At 40.9% G+C, this 20,165-nt stretch overlaps 1 protein-coding gene across 3 annotated transcripts; it reads left to right on the plus strand.

Annotated features, from left to right (window-relative positions):
- Positions 1-2,978: 2,978 nt before the first annotated feature.
- Positions 2,979-17,913, plus strand: trim59 (tripartite motif containing 59). Of its 3 annotated transcripts, XM_072254597.1 has the most exons (3): positions 2,979-3,060; positions 3,820-3,845; positions 16,568-17,913. In XM_072254597.1, exon 3 carries the CDS (start codon positions 16,696-16,698, stop codon positions 17,743-17,745), a length of 1,050 nt encoding a protein of 349 aa, XP_072110698.1. In that variant the 5' UTR covers positions 2,979-3,060; positions 3,820-3,845; positions 16,568-16,695; the 3' UTR covers positions 17,746-17,913. The 3 variants fall into 3 exon arrangements, with proteins under 3 accessions (XP_072110698.1, XP_072110697.1, XP_072110696.1); XM_072254596.1 differs by lacking the exon at positions 3,820-3,845 and having other exon boundaries at positions 3,019-3,060; positions 16,508-17,913; XM_072254595.1 differs by lacking the exons at positions 2,979-3,060; positions 3,820-3,845 and adding an exon at positions 9,902-9,995 and having other exon boundaries at positions 16,508-17,913.
- The last annotated feature ends 2,252 nt before the right edge of the window (positions 17,914-20,165 follow it).

The raw sequence follows: 20,165 nt of genomic DNA on the forward strand, positions 1-20,165 counted from the left end.
TGGCCACTGGGAGATCCTGCTTTCTCTGGCGGACAGAGTGTAGGTGTTCAGCAAAACGATCTCCCAGTCTGCGTCGGGTCTCGCCAATATATAGCAGGCCACATCGGGAACACCGGACGCAGTATATCACCCCAGCCGACTCACAGGTGAAGTGTCGCCTCACCTGGAAGGACTGCCTGGGGCCCTGAATGGTGGTAAGGGAGGAAGTGTAAGGGCATGTGTAGCACTTGTTCCGTTTACACTTCACCGCACCTTGTTCCCATTTCAACCTTACTCCTTCCGAATGCTCTGCTCTCCACCCCCTCTGCACTAATCCTAACCTTACTATTAAACCCACCGATAAGGGGGGTGCTGTTGTAGTCTGGTGGACTGACCTCTACCTTGCCGGGGCACAGCGACAACTCGCGGATACCTCCTCTTATTTACCCCTCGATCGTGACCCCACTAAGGAGCACCAGACCATTGTCTCCCACACCATCACCGACTTTATCCGCTCAGGGGATCTCCCATCCACTGCTACCAACCTTATAGTTCCCACACCCCGTTTCTACCTCCTATCCAAGATCCACAAACCTGTCTGTCCTGGCAGACCTATTGTCTCAGCTTGCTCTTGCTCCACCAAACTCGTTTCTGCATACCTCGACACGGTTTTATCCCCCCTTGTTCAATCCCTTCCTACCTATGTTCGTGACACTTCTCACGCTCTTAAACTTTTCGATGATTTTAAGTTCCCTGGCCCCCACCGCTTTATTTTCACCATGGATGTCCAGTCCCTATACACTTCCATCCCCCATCAGGAAGGTCTCAAAGCTCTCCGCTACTTTTTGGATTCCAGACCTAATCAGTTCCCCCCTACCACCACTCTGCTTCGTCTAGCGGAATTAGTCCTTACTCTTAATAATTTCTCCTTTGGCTCCTCCCACTTCCTCCAAACTAAAGGTGTAGCTATAGGCACCCGTATGGGTCCTAGCTATGCCTGCCTTTTTGTTGGCTTTGTGGACCAATCTATGTTCCAAACCTATTCTGGTATCTGTCCCCCACTTTTCCTTCGCTACATCGACAACTGCATTGGTGCTGCTTCCTGCACACATGCTGAGCTCGTTGACTTCATTAACTTTGCCTTAAACTTTCACCCTGCCCTCAGGTTTACCTGGTCCATTTCCGACACCTCCCTCCCCTTTCTTGACCTTTCTGTCTCTATCTCTGTAGACAGCTTACCTACTGATGTCTACTATAAGCCTACTGACTCTCACAGCTATCTGGACTATTCCTCTTCTCAAACTGTCTCTTGCAAAAATGCCATCCCCCTCTAGCAATTCCTCTGTCTCCGCCGCATCTGCTCTCAGGATGAGGCTTTTCATTCCAGGACGAGGGAGATGTCCTTTTTTAAAGAAAGGGGCTTCCCTTCCTCCACCAACAACTCTGCTCTCAAACGCATCTCCCCCATTTCACGCACATCTGCTCTCACTCCATCCTCCTGTCACCCCACTAAGAATAGGGTTCCCCTGGTCCTCACCTACCACCCGACCAGCCTCCGGGTCCAACATATTATTCCCCGAAACTTCCGCCACCTCCAACAGGATCCCACCACTAAGCACATCTTTCCCTCCCCCCGCCCTCTGCTTTCTGCAGGGATCGCTCCCTACACGACTCCCTTGTCCATTCGTCCCCCCCCATCTCTCCCCACTGATCTCCCTCCTGGCACTTATCCGTGTAAGCGGAACAAGTGCTACACATGCCCTTACACTTCCTCCCTTACCGCCATTCAGGGCCCCAGACAGTCCTTCCAGGTGAGGCGACACTTCACCTGTGAGTTGGCTGGGGTGATATACTGCATCCGGTACTCCCGATGTGGCCTTTTATATATTGGTGAGACCCGACGCAGACTGAAAGACGGCTTTGCCGAACACCGGAAAGCAGGATCTCCCAGTGGCCACACATTTTAATGCCACATCCCATTCCCATTCTGACATGTCTATCCACGGCCTCCTCTACTGTAAAGATGAAGCCACACTCAGGTTGGAGGAACAACACCTTATATTCCGTCTGAGTAGTCTCCAACCTGATGGCATGAACATCGACTTCTCTAACTTCCGCAAAGTACCCCATCCGTTATTTATTTATATACACACATTCTTTCTCTCTCTCTCTCCTTCTTCTCCCCCTGTCCCTCTGACTATACCCCTTGCCCATCCTTTGGGTTTTTAATCCACTCTCCCCCTTTTCCTTCACCCTGGGCCTCCTGTCCCATGATCCTCTCATATCCCTTTTCCCAATCACCTGTCCAGCTCTTGGCTCCATCCCTCCCCCTCCTGTCTTCTCCTATCATTTTGGATCTCCCTCTCCCTCTCCCACTTTCAAATCTCTTACTTACTCTTCCTTCAGTTAGTTCTGACGAAGGGTCTCGGCCCGAAACGTCGACTGTACCTCTTCCTAGAGATGCTGCCTAGCCTGCTGCGTTCACCAGCAACTTTGATGTGTGTTGCTTGAATTTCCAGCATCTGCAGAATTCCCGGTGTTCACCCTTTACCTTCTAGCTAGCTTTCTCCTCCACCCCTCCACTCCCCCTCCCCACCATCACCACATCTTTTTATTCTAATATCTTCCTTTCCAGTCCTGAAGAACTGTCGGCTGTATGTTGCTTTGAATTTCCAGCATCTGCAGAATTGATGAAGGGTTTAAGGCAATAGAACAGGAGAACGGTATTCGGATCGTGGGTGCGTGAATCCCTTTAAATAGTTGATTCCGAGCTGATAAAATGTAACTAACTATGCATGGGAGTCACGACCTACATAACGCATTGCAAATCCGTGGAGGAGGGTGGGGGTGTGCTCTCCGTTTGCCGCGCTGTCCAGTGGTATTCACTGGCCACCTTTCGGTGGGTTTGAGATTCAAATCTTTGCAGCAGCCTCGGCCATTTGCTGGTTTTGAAAGCGGGTGTTCCAGACATGCGCATTTGCCAAATAAATTGTGTCGAGGATGTTTTATTCAGATTCCTTGGCGCCTGCGGAGGAGTTCCCGAGGGCGTCGCGCTTTCTTCTGTAGTGTAGATTCTACATGGTGAGTGTGTGGTGTTCATTTCTCTTTAATCTGGGTTTCGACTAGCTCTGATCCATTGCTCATTTTTACACCCGGTCAATCTTTGCAATTTGTAGGCATCGTTTCTCGAATTCCGAGCGTACCATTTGTCGGTAAACGCGTTGGCAAACATTTAGGTGAGGTGAACTCCAGACAAAGTCCACTCCAAAAGCATGTTGGAAATAAATCGCAAAACTTTTTACATTCATTCGGGTATAGAAAATACTGAAAAATATACTATCTTACAATCTAAAGGCGAGAGAGATGTTTACGTTCAAGAAAATCCCAACTTTGCATTTTGTAAACTACTACGATCGCAAGTTTTTCCTCATGGACAAAATAAAGGCTACTGGTAAAACCCTGCAACATACACAAAATGCTGGAGGATCTCAAAAGGCCAGGCAGCATCTATGGAAAAGAGTACAGTCGATGTTTCGAGCCGAAACCCTTCGGCACTTTGTGTGTATTGCTCGGATTTCCAGCATCTGCAGATTTTCTCCTGTTTGTGATTAAACCTTGCATCATTGTCCATTGTTTTCAAAGGTGTTAAGAGCAACAGAATCAGGTTTATGATCACCGGCAAGTGACGTGAAATTTATTAACTTTTAATTAAATCTTTAAAGAAGAAGATCTGCACTAGAAGTAAATCTGCACTTACATTGCTACAGTTTTGAAAAGACAGTTAACGTTCCAGGCCCAAGACGTTCGTTAAGATTCTTCCATTATTTTCTGTCTTTTCAGATTTCTACCATCTGTAGCCTTTTCCGGTACGTTTTGATTTCTTGTTTATTCCTGAAATGCTCAGACATATAGTTTGATATAATGAGGGGAATTACCAAATAATCGTTGAATACGGTTGTGAATCAGCTTACTGGTGAAATGACACGAGGAGAGTCTTACGTGATGTCCAGCCCTGAACAATGTAGTGGAGCTACCTGTAACATCGGGCCAGAGCCAATGCAAAGTGGGTGCAGGCTAACCAGAGAGGTTAGAATTAATGGAATGAAACTATAACAATGCAGAACCAATACAGAGAAAGAATAATAACGAGGGATATCCGAGGTAGAGCAGCAAGTACTCCGGAGACCATCTGTTGCAAGGAAGACCGTGCCGGGGTCAGGGAGAAGTAGGAACAATTGTTTGACCAACGGAAGATCCGCCATGTCAAAATTTCTTATGGAAAGATAATAACTTGAATGCTTTTTTTTCCTGTTACTAAAAGCTTCAGTCAAAGTTTCAAAGGTACATTTAATGTCAGAGAAAATACAATATACATCCTGAAATGCTTTTTCTTCGATGAGCTCCTCATGGAAAATTTCACTTCTCATGGAAAAAAAATTGTGCATGGGGTGGTAGGGTAGCGGTAAGCGTAATGCTATTGTAGCACCAGTGGCCGGGGTTAAGTCCCCGTGGCTGCTGGGATGGAGTTTGTACCTTCTCCCCGCGCCTGCTGGGATTTCCTGCGGGTGTTCTGGTTTCCTCCCACATTTCAAAGATGTATGGGTTAATTGTTCACATGGATACAATTGGGTGACACAGGCTCGTTGGTCTGGAAGACTCTTAAATAAAATATATAAATGATCCAATGACATTTTTGAAATACATAATTATGAATAAGGGATGAAATCTTGACTGAGTTACAATTGACCAAGGTTATTGGATGTAAAACCATTGGTATTTATATTTTTCTTTTATAAAAATATATTTTCCCTGAGAAAACTGTTCAACTTTCCCATCTCCTTCTAACTCAGGTGCAGTGTGCATTCTGCTTTGATGTGGCAACACTTAAGTTGAAGGGCTTTTGAACGCCTCTGATGTTTACATGCAGATCCTATCTGTTTGCATATTATATTGGTAGTGCAGTCATGGTCAGGTGGACAACAAATAGCTTCTTAAGAGAAAGGAATAATTATTTATTATCTGTATGTGAACTTGCAATTAATCTCCATTTTTCAGCTTCAGTTCTGAAACTTATGAAACCAAGTCAAATCCCACTTGATAAAACTAAAAATTATGTACTGATCGTCTTTTCTGGACACATTTTCTGACTATAATGACATTTTGTGAGTCATAGTAGACTTGGGTACAGGTTTTTTCATTTTTTTTCTGTATTTGTAAAAGTAATCTTGCGTATCAGAAAAATAATGACTTGGAAAATGCATGAGCTATTGCTTGAAGTAGCATATTGTTTTTCAACAGCAGCAGTCAAAGTCATATTAAGTTCCCCAAGTGATTCAGTAAGAGACGGTGGATTGGAATAAGTTTTGGGGTTAGATTGATCTCATATCACTTTTTCAAACCTAACGTGATTGTAGGTTTCTTCAGTAAAACTGGAGGTGCCTCTGAATTAGGAAGAACAAGTTTGGCAAGTCCAATGATTTTACATAAGCTGTATAGAAAAAAAGTGTCAAGTATAATTTGCCTATGATGGTGTTTATGATTCACACGGACTGAGTGCTCAAAGATAGAAGTTAGATAATGACAGTTTTGGCCACTCATGTTTTGCCAGTTTTTGTCTAAAAGCCTAGCCAGACTCATAGAGTTGTTGTGTGAGAGATTAATACTTAGGGTATTAAATAAGTTCACTTTTGGAAAATTTAGTACAAGACTGCAGATGTTAGAATCCTGAGGAAAAATCAGCTGGTCAGTGAGTGTCTGTGAAGGGAAATAGACAGTTGAAGTTTCAGGTTAAGACTCTTCAACTGGACTGGCAGTCCAGATAAAGGTTCTCAACCTGAAATATTTACTGTCCATTAATTGGCTTGGATGCTGTCAGACCCATTGAGTTCATCCAGCCATTTCTTTGTTTGTTCCATCTTGAAAAAGTTTATTTCTAACTTGCACTGCACATACAAGTTATCCTCTGTCCATCCTATAAAATTGTAGAAATATTGCAGTTTCCCAACAGTTGCAACAGATTTTTGCAAAAGGCATGTGAATTGTTGTTAAATTTGGGTATAAGCTCTTTGTGTTAAAATGGCTAATATTATAAAATATTATAATATTATAAAACCTTTCCACTGAAGGTTGTTTGATATTGCATTCTCCTCAAAAAGCTATCTGATTTTGTAAGTAGCCAGGGGTTTATGTCAAACTACTGTTGGATTTCTAGCCCACTTTTGTCCACTAAACAATGCAATGTATTATTACTTAATAGGTTAATTTTGTTTATACTAAAACAGGAAAACCTTGTATTTCTGCTAACTTTTAATACAGTTGTGCCCATTGAAACCATGAAAATCAAAACGCGTTCACAAGTGACGTTTCTAAGATGTACCTCTCCATATGTACATACCAACTGCAATCTGGACCCATGGAATAATTTCTTTAGTGTTTCAGTATAGGCTGAAAAATAGCTGTTGTGCAAATTGTTGTCAAATTTATTAGCTTATTTAACATCATGATTTACTTATAAATTATAAAGCACCTTCCATGTCCCTTTCACTGTCATAAAGTACTTTGCAGCTAATGATGCACTTTTTAAATAGTAACCTGTAATGTTAAAACATAGCAGCCTATCTGTCTGTAAACAAGCTCCAACAAATGTAACAAACCAGATGATCTATTCATATTTAATATTGTTGAGTGATGTACAGATGTTGTTGAAAGAACAAGAACATTTCATCTGAAACACAGCAACTCTTACCGTTCCGCCTTCTCTCAGTAACACTTTGTCTGGTCTTGTACATTGAAGTGCTCAGGTTGCAGTAGTGGACTTGTACCCTTGAGCTTGGTGACACCCATCTCAGTCTTATTCCAATCTATAAACTGCTGCAGTTCTTCTGTAAGTGACTAAAACAACAGTATCAAATGTGTGACATTTGGGTGACATCAATAAATTCAGTTTACAGTGGCATGCGAAAGTTTGGGCACCCCGGTCACAATTTCTGTTACTGTGAATAACTAAGCGAGTAAAAGATGATTTCCAAAAGGCATAAAGTTAAAGATGACACATTTTTTAAATATTCTAAGCAAGATTACGTTTTTATTTCCATCTTTCACAGTTTAAAAATAACAAAAAAGGAAAAGGGCATGAAGCAAAAGTTTGGGCACCCTGCATAGTCAGTAACGCCCCCTTTGGCAAGTATCACAGCTTGTAAACGCTTTCTGTAGCCAGTTAAGAGTCTTTCAATTCTTGTTTGGGGGATTTTTGCCTATTCTTCCTTGCAAAATGCTTCTAATTCTGTGAGATTCTTGGGCTGTCTTGCATGCACTGCTCTTTTGAGGTCTATCCACAGATTTTCGATGATGTTTAGGTTGGGGGACTGTGAGGGCCATGGCAAAATCTTCAGCTTGCGCCTCTTGAGGTAGTCCATTGTGGATTCTGAGGTGTGTTTAGGATCATTATCCTGTTGTAGAAGCCATGCTCTTTTCATCTTCAGCTCCTTTTTTTTTTACAGATGGTGTGATGTTTGCTTCCAGAATTTGCTGGTATTTAATTGAATTAATTCTTTCCTCTACCCATGCCACTGGCTGCAACACAAGCCCAAAGCATGATTGATCCACCCCCGTGCTTAACAGCTGGAGAGGTGTTCTTTTCATAAAATTCTGCACCCTTTTTTCTCCAAACATACCTTTGCTCATTGCGGCCAAAAAGTTCTATTTTAACTTCATCGGTCCACAGGACTTGTTTCCAGAATGCATCAGGCTTGTTTAGATGTTCCTCTGCAAACTTGTGACGCTGAATTTTGTGGTGAGGATGCAGGAAAGGTTTTCTTCTGATGACTCTTCCAGGAAGGTCATATTTGTGCAGGTGTCGCTGCACAGTAGAACAGTGCACTACCACTCCAGAGTCTGCTAGATCTTCCTGAAGGTCTTTTGCAGTCAAACGGGGGTTTTGATTTGCCTTTCTAGCAATCTTATGAGCAGTTCTCTCAGAAAGTTTTCTTGGTCTTCCAGACCTCAACTTGACTTCCACCGTTCCTGTTAACTGCCATTTCTTAATTACATTACGAACTGAGGAAACGGCTACCTGAAAACGCTTTGCTATCTTCTTATAGCATTCTCCTGCTTTGTGGGCATCATTTATTTTAATTTTCAGAGTGCTAGGCAGCTGCTTAGAGGAGCCCATGGCTGTTGATTGTTGGGACAAAGTTTGAGGAGTCAGGGTATTTATAAAGCTTTGAAATTTGCATCACCTGGCCTTTCCTAATGATGACTGTAAACAAGCCATAGCCCTAACAAGCTAATTAAGGTCTGAGACCTTTGTAAAAGTTACCTGAGAGCTCAAATCTCTTGGGGTGCCCAAACTTTTGCATGGTGTTCCTTTCCTTTTATTCCCAATCTAAAATTGTACAAAACAAAAATAATACACTAATCTTGCTTAAAATGTTGAAAAGAATGTTTCATCTTTAACTTTATGCCTTTTGGAGATCAGTTCATCTTCTACTCACTTAACTATTCACAGTAACAGAAATTTTGACCAGGGGTGCCCAAACTTTTGCATGCCACTGTATATTTCAGTGGTTCAGGAAGGAGCTAACATGAGGAGGCAGGTATAGAATATGTCTTGATCCCATGAACAAGGAAGATTGATTATGAGGTGAGAAGTTTTAATAGGTTCAAAGGACTTTAATCAATTAGTCTGTTATTAAAAATACCAAGTTTAAGTGATTAAAACTTAATGCAGTTTTGTCTTACATTGATCAAAGTGCATCAAAGTGATTGATGCAGCAAAAAATGTAGAATTATCTAAATTGGTATTTTTTAAGACTGAAAATCTGAAGATGAAAGAGAAACAGCTGTATATTGTTTAACAAGTAGGTAATGGACAGTTATTTACAGACATTTTGTTTAATTAAGCTGTATACATTTGTGGTAAACATAGAAATCTACAGCACGTTACAGGCCAGTCAGCCCACAATGTTGTGCTGACCATGTAACGTACTCTAGAAACTCCCTAGAATTTCCCTAGCACACAGCCCTCTATTTTTCTAAGCTCCATGTACCTATCTAAGAGACTCTTAAAAGACCCTGTTGTATCTGTTTCCACCACCGCCACCGGCTGTGCATTCCACTTACTCACCACTCTCTGTGTGAAAAACTTGCCCCTGACATCCCCTCGATACCTATTTCCAAGTACCCTAAAACTATGGCCCCTCGTGCTAGCCATTTCAGGCCTGGAAAAAAGCCTTACTGACCCACTCTTCTACTTTTTCATCCGGGTCATTTATAAAAATCCACGCAATCAATATCCCTCATCATCTTATATACCTCTGTCGGGTCACCTCTCATCCTCCATCGCTCCAAGGAGAAAAGGCCAAGTTCACTGAACCTATTCTCATAAGGTATGCCCTCCAATCCAGGCAACATCCTTGTAAATCTGCTCTGTACTCTCTATAGTATCCACATCCTTCCTGTAGTGAGGTGACCAGAACTGAACACAGTGCTCCAAGTGGGGTCTGACCAGGGTTTTATGTAGCTGTAACATTACCTCACAACTCTTGATCTCAATCCCACAGCTGATGAATGCCAACACACCATGCGCCTTACCAACACTGTCAACCTGTGCAGCAGCTTTGACTGTCCTGTTGACACAGACCCCAAGATCTCTCACACTGATCCTGCACACTGCCAAGAGTCCTACCATTTATATCATATTCTGTCTTCAAATTTGACCTACTGAAATGAACCACTTCACACTGATCTGTGTTGAACTCCATCTGCCACTTCTCAGCCCAGTTCTGCATCCTATTGGTGTCCAGCTGTAACCTCTAATAACCCTCCAGACTATCCACAACACCCCCAACCTTTGTGTCATCAGCAAACTTACTAACCTCTCTTCTACTTCTTCATCCAGGTCATATATAAAAATCATAAGGAGGAGGGGTCCCCTAACAGATCCCTGTGGAACACCATTGGTCACCGACCTCCATGCAGAATACAAACCATCTACAACCACCCTTTGCCTTCTGTGGGTAAGCCAATTCTGGATCCACTAAGCAAGGGCTCCTTGGATCTCATGCCTCCTTACTTTCTGAAGGAGCCTTGCATGGGGTACCTTATCAAATGCCTCACTGAAATCATAAACAGTACATCCACTGCTCTACATTCATCATTGTGTTTTATTACATCCTCAAAGAATTCTATCAAGCTTGTAAGGCACAACCTGTCTTTGACAAAGCTATGCTGACTATCCCTAATCAGATTATGTCTCTCCAAATGCTCATAGATCCTGCCTCTCAGGATCTTCTCTAACAACTTGCCTACCACTGAAGTCAGACTCACTGGTTTATAATTTTCTGGGTTATCTCTACTCCCTTTCTTGAATAAGGGAACAACATTTGCAACCCTTCAATCCTTCGGTACTTCTCCTGTCCCTATTGATGATGCAAAGATCATCGTAAGGGGCTCAGTAATCTGCTCCCTCACTTCCCACAGTAACCTGGAGTATATCTCATCCAGTCCCAGTGACTTATCTAACTTAATGCTTTTCAAAAGCTCCAGCGCATCCTCTTTCTTAATGTCTATGTGCTCAAGCATTTCAGTCTGTTGTAAGTCATTAGGAGTTGCCCGTCTAGGAGTTAAAACAAACTCTATATAGCCAAGCTGGATCTTCTTTGAATCAGACATATCAAGAAGGGATATGAGGCTGGGGCAGTGGACCTTATCAAGAAGGTTAGAGTAGTGGATCTTGTCTACATGGACCTCAGCAAGACCTTTGACAAGGTCCCTCATGCCAGCCTAGTCTGGAATTTTAGATCACACGAGACCTGGGCAAATTGCTGACTGGTTTCATAATAGTTTCAGTGGTAGGAAGCAGAGAGTGATGATAAAGGATTCTTTTTTCAGATTGAAGGCCAGTGTCTAGTGGTGTGCATCAGGGGTCAGTGCTGGGACCTTTGTTGTTTGTAATTTATATAAATGATAAGATTGTGATTATAAAAGGAATGGTTAGAAATTTATGGATGATACTAAAATAGTGTTGTTGATTGTGTGGAATGTTTTGAAAAATATCAGGGGGTCTTGATCACTAGGTATTGGGCTGAGGATTGGCTAATGGATTTCAAAACAGGTATGTGTGAGGTATTGTAATTTTGGAGATACAGCCCACTAGTATTGTACAGTGAATGGCATGGATAGGATTGTGTTATGGAACAGAGGAACCTCAGAGTGCAAGCCATAGTTCACAAAGTGGTGTTACAGGTAGAAGGCCTTTGGCATGATGGTATTCATCAGTCAGGGCACTGGCTGTAAGAGTTGGGATATCTTGTTGCTGTTTAACAAGATGTTGATAAGGTCGCACTTGGACTATTGTTTACAATTTCGGTCATCCTCTTATAGGAAAGGTGTTATTAAACTAGAAAGAAGCCAGAAAAGATTTGCCAGGACATTGCTTGGACTTGGGGGCCCAGAGTTACAAGAAGAGATTGCATCCACTAGGACTTAATTCCCAGGAATGTAGGAGATTGAGGGGTGATCTGAAAGATCATGATAGGATTATAACTAGAGTTAACAGGGGCTTTGGAATGCATGCCATCCAAGTGATGAAGAGAGAAGACACAAATGGAGAGAGTTGGTAGACTGCTGGACAGAGCGGACTTGAATTAAGGGTCTGAGGGTCAGTAACACTCAGAGGAGGTCGACAGGGAACGAAAGGACGGAACCATGAGCTCCAATATAGTGCATTAGACTGTTTCATGAGAATGGGCCCTTTTTTGTTTCTTTACTAACCATGTAGTGAAACTAATTATAAAGATCAATCATTTAATTACATATTGTGTACTGTTTGTTATTTTATGGCACTGATTTGTAACAGGAACACATCACACAGCATCCACCCAAACAAGCTTTCTTAAATTTGGCCGGGTGAGGGCTGACTTCGTGTAGGTTCAGCTCGCGACTTAATCTAGAGTCTCTCAAAAGCAGAGGTGGAGGACTATGCCTCATAATCAACTCTTCTTGGTGCACAAATATACTAGTGCTGAAAAGGACAGCACTTAACTGCTAGATATTCCAGGTCTGGTGAGCAGAATTGGAACAGCACTGGTATATTTGTGCACCAAGAAGAGTGCCCCTCTGATTGAGCATGCTAGCTCTGAGATCATCAACTTTATTCACCAGAGACTGCCAGCAAGATAGTCTGTATTGGAAGTTTAAAACAGACTTGTATCCCTAACGTGCAACCACCTTTTCTATGTGGGATCCAGCGAGGAGTCCATCCACAATCAGCATTGTTTCTGTCAGTTTTAAGCAGCTTCAAGCAGCTTCTTTAAACGTGTTAAGACATCTTTGTTGACTGTACTGACCTTGGAAGCAGTTGTGCTTTTTAGCTGTATCAGATTGAAATGAGAATATTTAATTGTATCTATTGAGAGTTCTGCCGTTACAGGAGTTGCCTCGAGACGTCCTGGAAGTCTGGGGAATGAGCTCAGAGCTGTGAGGTAATATTGCAGCTCTAAAACAAAACCCTTTGGAATATTGTGGCCAGTTCTGGTTGCCTCATAAGGGTTGCAGAGATTTACTAGGAAGCTGCCTGGACTAGAGGGCATGTTTATGACGACACATTGAGTAAGCTGGTCCTTTTCTCTTTAGAGTGAAGAAAGATGAGAGGTGACTTCATAGAGGTGTAGAAGATTATAAGCTATAGATTGAGTGGACAACCAGAAACTTTTCCCTAGGGCAGAAATGGTTAACAGAGTGGGGGCAGGGCTAATTTTAAGGTGATCACATCCACAGACTGCAGGAAAAGGTGCAAGTTTCTTTATGTTGTAATCCAGTAAGTTTTCCCATTCTGTGTGGCTTGTGCTTGGAAGATTCTTAATTATGAAAGATGTAATTGTCACAATTTCTTTCTTAACAATCAATGCAATAATTTCCTAGGTAAGTTTTTAATTCCACGGCATTGTTGTGGGAAGGAAAAGAAAGAATAGGACTGGAATTTATAAAATACACATTACAACCTCATTTTTTAAGAATTATATGAAATATATTATTTTTAAGCACAGAATTGCAAAGTAGTTCCTTGAGCCCACAGCCAGGCTAATATGGGTTCAGTAAGTACTTTGTTTAAACTCTAATCGTGCACAGGAACTTTACAATTGCTACAGCTGCATTCAACTTCACTCATTTTATTTGATTGGTTGCCAAACATTCAGATTTTCTTTTAGTCTTTAGCTTTGGTTCTGCATTCATTTTTTATGATGGAATTGTTATAGTAATTAAAATTTTTCCCCTTCCTGATTTATAAAATGTAATTTTATAATTTGTTTCAGCATTGAGGGCAACCGGAAGCAGTTATTTTTCACTAAATTTGTAGACTTATTCCTAAGTTAGCCTGAACTTCAAAATGTGGCCTTGCTAAGTTCTTATCAGTCTCATCCATAGAACCATAGAAACTACAGCACAGAAACAGGCCCTTTGGCCCTTTCTTGGCTGTGCCAAACCATTTTCTGCCTAGTCCCACTGACCTGCACACGGACTATATCCCTCCATACACCTCCCATCCATGTATCTGTCCAATTTATTCTTAAATGTTAAAAAAGAACCCGCATTTACCACCTCGTCTGGCAGCTCATTCCATACTCCCACCACTCTCTGTGTGAAGAAGCCCCCCCCTAATGTTCCCTTTAAACTTTTACCCCCTCACCCTTAACACATGTTCTCTGGTTTTTTTCTCCCCTTGCCTCAGTGGAAAAAGCCTGCTTGCGTTCACTCTATCTATACCCATCATAATTTTATATACCTCTATCAAGTCTCCCCTCATTCTTCTACGCTCCAGGGAATAAAGTCCTAACCTATTCAACCTTCCTCTGTAACTGAATTTCTCAAGTCCCGGCAACATCCTTGTAAACCTTCTCTGCACTCTTTCAACCTTATTTATATCCTTCCTGTAATTTGGTGACCAAAACTGAACACAATACTCCAGATTCGGCCTCACCAATGCCTTATACAACCTCATCATAACATTCCAGCTCTTATACTCAATACTTCGATTAATAAAGGCCAATGTACCAAAAGCTCTCTTTACGACCCTATCTACCTGTGACGACACTTTTAGGGAATTTTGTATCTGTATTCCCAGATCCCTCTGTTCCACTGCACTCCTCAGTGCCTTACCATTAACCCTGTATGTTCTACCTTGGTTTGTCCTTCCAACGTGCAATACCTCACACTTGTCAATATTAAACTCCATCTGCCATTTTTCAGCCCATTTTTCCAGATGGTCCAAGTCCCTCTGCAGGCTCTGAAAACCTTCCTCACTGTCTACTACACCTCCAACCTTTGTATCATCAGCAAACTTGCTGATCCAATTTACATTATCATCCAGATCATTGATATAGATGACAAATAACAATGGACCCAGCACTGATCTCTGTGGCACACCACTAGTCACAGGCCTCCACTCAGAGAAGCAATTCTCCACCACCACTCTCTGGCTTCTTCCATCGAGCCAATGTCTAATCCAATTTACCACCTCTCCATGTATACCTAGCGACTGAATTTTCCTAACTAACCTCCCATGCGGGACCTTGTCAAAGGCCTTACTGAAGTCCATGTAAACAATATCCACTGCCGTCCCTTCATCCACTTTCCTGGTAACCTCCTCGAAAAACTCCAACAGATTGGTCAAACATGACCTACCACGCAGAAACCCATGTTGACTCTCCCTAATAAGCCCCTGTCTATCCAAATGCTTGTAGATTCTGTCTCTTAGTACTCCCTCCAATAACTTACCTACTACTGACGTTAAACTCACCGGCCTATAATTTCCCGGATTACTTTTCGATCCTTTTTTAAACAACGGAACAACATGAACCACTCTCCAATCCTCCGGCACTTCAACCGTAGACAGCGACATTTTAAATATTTCTGCCAGGGCCCCCGCAATTTCAAGACTAGTCTCCTTCAAGGTCCGAGGGAACACCCTGTCAGGTCCCGGGGATTTATCCACTTTAATTTTCTTCAAGACAGCAAGCACCTCCTCCTTTTCAATGTGTACAGTTTCCATGGTCTCACTACTTGATCCCCTCAATTCCATAGATTTCATGCCAGCTTCCTTAGTAAATACAGACGCAAAAAACCTATTTAAGATCTCCCCCATTTCCTTTGGTTCCGCACAAAGCCGGCCACTCTGATCTTCAAGAGGACCAATTTTATCCCTTACAATCCTTTTGCTCTGAATATACCTCTAAAAGCTCTTTGGATTATCCTTCACTTTGACTGCCAAGGCAACCTCATGTCTTCTTTTAGCCCTCCTGATTTCTTTCTTAAGTATTTTCTTGCACTTCTTATACTCCTCAAGCACCTGATTTACCCCGTTTCCTATACATTTCATACAACTCCCTCTTCTTCTTTATCAGAGTTGCAATATCCCTTGAGAACCAAGGTTCCTTATTCCTATTCAATTTGCCTTTAATCCTGACAGGAACATACAAACTCTGCACTCTCAAAATTTCCCCTTTGAAGGCTTCCCACCTACCAATCACATCTTTGCCAGAGAACCACCTGTCCCAATCCACGCTTTTTAGATCCTTTCTCATTTCTTCAAATGTGGCCTTCTTCCAGTTCAGAACCTCAACCCTAGGACCAGATCTATCCTTATCCATGATCAAATTGAAACTAATGGCTTTATGATCACTGGAACCAAAGTGCTCCCCTACACAGACTTCCGTCACTTGTCCTAATTCGTTTCCTAACAGGAGATCCAATATTGCATCCCCTCTAGTTGGTCCCTCTATATACTGATTTAGAAAACTTTCCTGAACACATTTTACAAACTCTAAACCATCTAGACCCCTAACAGTATGGGAGTCCCAATCAATGTATGGAAAATTAAAATCCCCCCCCACCACAACTTTATGTTTCCTGCAGTTGTCTGCTATCTCTCTGCAGATTTACTCCTCCAAGTCTCGTTGACTAATGGGTGGCCTGTAATACAATCCCACTAATGTGGCCATACCTTTCCTGTTTCTCAGCTCCACCCATAAGGACTCAGTAGACAAGCCCTCTAATCTGTCCTGCCTGAGCACTGCTGTAATATTTTCCCTAACAAGCAATGCTACTCCCCCACCTTTCATTCCTCTACCTCGATAACATCTGAAACATCGGAACCCTGGAATATTAAGCTGCCAGTCCTGCCCCTCCTGTAGCCAAGTTTCACTAATTGCTACAACATCATAATTCCACGTGTCAATCCACGCCCTCAACTCATCCGCCTTCCCTGCAATACTCCTAGCATTGAAATATATACACCTCAGAAGATTTTTACCACCACTCAACCTTTCTATCCCTTTTCCTTAGTTCTGTCATCTTACAAATATCTTTCCTGTCACTCAATTATTGGTGGTAGAATTTCCATTTTCAACAAACTTTCATTCACTTTTGTCCTCATTGACTGATTTGTTCATATTTTTCTGTGCTGGGAGCTGGGGAAGCTTAAGATTTTAATTTTATTAACTGCTGATAAGCTTTAATTCTTTAATTGCAGGTAAAATGGATAATTTTGAGGAGGACTTAACTTGTTCCATATGTTATTCTATTTTCGAAGATCCTCGTGTGTTGCCTTGTTCTCACACTTTTTGCAGATCTTGTTTGGAGAATATCATTCAGGAATCAAGAAATTTACCTCCTTGGCGTGCACAAATCCCACTGAAATGTCCAACTTGTAGAAGTACTATGGATCTTCCTCCAGTGGGCACTGGCTCTTTACCCATAAACTTTTCACTGGTGGGAATTATAGATAAATATCAGAAAGAAGAACAGTCAAAGACACCTAATTGTCCTGAGCACAATCAGCCATTAAACATGTTCTGTCTATTAGACCGTCGATTGGTGTGCGGTTATTGTTTAACAGTGGGCCAGCATCAAAAGCATTCTGTTGATGATCTCCAGAATGCTTATGTTAAAGAGAAGGAGAAAGCTAGCAAACTTGTTGACCAGCTAACTGATAAACACTGGGCAGAATTATCCATTTTCATTGAAAAATTGGAGCATCAGAAATTGCAAGCTGAACACATCATTCAAGGCGAACGAGAAATTGTCATTCAGTATTTTGAGAATCTTCAAAAAAATATAGAAGCCAAAAAGCTTGCTCTTCTGGCAATTTTACATGATGTTAATTTAAAAATTACTAATGAATATGGCCCAGTAATACAGAAAATGAAAGAGTTGAGGGAAGAACAGCACAACCTTATAACATTCAGCACATATGTAGAAGAAGAAGAGGACCCCTTGTTGTACCTGGAGAAAATTCAAATATTACGGCAGAAGACAAGTACATTAATGAAAACAGAGCTTCCAGTTGTTCACCCATTGAATATACATCCACAAGCAGAAGAATTTCTTACTGAGAAATGGTCAAAGGTCACAGTTGGCCACATTACTGAAGCACCAATTCTGCAAGCAAAGCATTTATTGGAAACTCAATGGAATAAACGTATTGCCATGTATATTAAGCACACAAAAGTATTTGCTCAAAGATTTGTGATCACAGTTGTACTTTCATCCCTGATACTATTCATAACCCAAATCTCTCAGAGCATTTTCAAGGATTATTGTGTTGATGCCTTAAATGCTGCAGTTTTCAGTTTCCCACAGCTGAACACATTAAGTGATATCATACTAGAAATTTTTGCCAGGGTTTGTTTTTTGAAGGCTACCATACAACATTCTGTGCAACTACTCATTAATTTTTTTGCACATATAACAGACTTTCATTTTATTTAATAAATATTAGGTTTTCAGTTTACTATAATTTGTGAAGTGAATATACTTAGTGCATTTTCATGAGGAAAACAGAATAAACTGATAGGTGAGTTTTATCTTTTTTAAAATAACTATAGCTAATAAGGTACAGTGTGCAGAGTGAAGCTTTCTTTTAAAAAGAGGAAATAAATTTTACACTTTTTAGTACTTTATGTAAAAATAACCTGAACTGTATTTTTTTTACCCCTAACCATTTTATAGTTCATTGAAGTTAATGTAATGAGACATTATAAAGAGAAAAAACAAAACCATGGACGTTTCTCAGGATGAAACAGAATAAATAAATGAAAAGGGGTGGAAAAGGGATTTTCCCCCCTGCTCTATTATACTTTTACTACTCAGACTACTTTTAAAAGTTTATGATATTGCTACATTGGATAATTTACCAATATTTGCAAGAGCCAATTTTTAAAATCAAAAATCTCAATTTAAAAATAATCAGTACTTTATCAGAAGTATTAACTTTGAGATATGGAATTTAAATCCTAATTATGACTGAAAATGAAGCATCGATTTGTGTGGGAATGAAACATTCCTGGGGAGTGGGGTATGGTGAAAAGCAGTGTGTGGAAGAATACTTGAAAGCAGATTACATATTTTGAAACTCTTTTGGGCTCATGACTATTTGGATGTCTATACAAGGTTTTCCCTCTGAACTATGAAAATACTGGTCTGGGTGGTTGGGGCAATAGAAAAGGAAATAACTAAAGGTGTAATGTAATTAAACTGGGATAGAGATGTAGCAATATTAGAGAGCATAGGTAACAATCAGAATTTTACTTATGACTAATGTGTACAAGTAATGACAATTCATAGAGATTTAAGATTTGTTGCTTACATTATAAAACGTCAAACCCTTGTATGGAAGGTTATGCATGTATTCTAGAACTGTATCATCTCCTGTACTGAGTGTTTGTAATTTTTTCTGTAATGATATTGAGAGACATTAGCAACTTAATATTTAAATAAGTAATTGTGTACATGAATAAACAGCAATAAAATGGAATTAAGAACAATCAATTCTCAAACCTTTATGCAAACAGGCCTGTTATATGAAACAATATAGTAATTATCAATAGGCCACCAGTGCTGACTGGAACTTCAATCTCACATTCCTAATTACTCAAAATGGAATTGCACCCCCCACCCCCAAATGCTTAAGAATCTACCCACCCTGTTTATAATTCTGCTTCCACTAAATTTTAGGACCTCATGGCCACCAGAAAAAAAAGTATTCCAGATATCTCACCAATGCCTTTTTAATGGAAGTATTATCATAATTTGTGAATACAAAAGCAGTTATTGTTAGCTTTTCTACTTGCTGTACCTTATAGGTGTTGCAAATTAAAACACCCAGATCACTGAAATATTGTTTCAAAGCATATCAATAAATTGGTAATATACCCATTTTCTCCTGATAATACTGCATTATAAAATCAAAGTTTTGGAGAAGAGTGGCTTAAATGTTTGAAATGAAAACAGAAGGACAGGTAAAGATGCTTATATGTGAAAGGCTATGTTCAAGGTCTACAATGTCAGCAGGTAAGATTATTAAAGTTATTTGGAATAAAATGGGTTACTATTCATTCATTAGGGTACCATTAACAATGTCAGTACTGGGCAAGGGAGATTCTTATTTCCTGTAACTGATGTAATTGATAAGTGGCAAATTGATTAATATCCTGGCAAAGTTTTACTGAGATCAGAATGGGAGTGCACTGGAGGGCTCTTGTTTAACAAACCCCAGGACAATCTAATCTATACGAGGGGTGATTGATAAGTTCATGGCCTACGGTAGACAAGAGTCAATTTTAGAAAACCTAGCACATTTATTATTCAACATAGTCCCCTCCTAAATGTACACACTTAGTCCAGCGGTCGTGGAGCATACGGATCCCTTTGTAGAAGTGGCCCAGAGCAGGGCTGATTGATAAGTTCATGGCCTAAGGTAGAAGGAGATGAGTTATACAGCTCTTGTTACATGCATGTGCAGTTCAACCCTTGAGTGATTATGCAGAAAGTTTGAAGTTAATAACTCATCTCCTTCTACCTTAGGCCACAAATTTATCAATCACCCCTGCTGTGGACCACTTTCTGGAGGTCCAAGCCGCCGAGTTCTACAATGAAGGGTTCCGTATGCTCCATGACCACTGGACTATGTGTAAATGTAGGGGAAAATGTGCCAGGTTTTCTAAAATTGACTCTTTCTACCTTAGGCCATGAACTTATCAATCACCCCTGGTAGTTAAGTAGCTTTTTTCATATTACACTGTAAAATCCGAAACAAAAAGTACATTGAAGAGAAACTAGATTTTTCAAAACAAAAATGTTACACTTTACACTGTGGACAATAAATCTCAACCTAGTCATCGATAACTACA

This window comes from Mobula birostris, chromosome 4 (assembly GCF_030028105.1).
Source record: "Mobula birostris isolate sMobBir1 chromosome 4, sMobBir1.hap1, whole genome shotgun sequence".
Classification (NCBI taxonomy): domain Eukaryota; kingdom Metazoa; phylum Chordata; class Chondrichthyes; order Myliobatiformes; family Myliobatidae; genus Mobula; species Mobula birostris.

What these genes read in the sequence shown, in the direction of transcription:
- trim59 (XM_072254596.1), top strand. Translation starts at nt 16,513, where the DNA reads ATGGATAATTTTGAGGAGGACTTAACTTGTTCCATATGTTATTCTATT.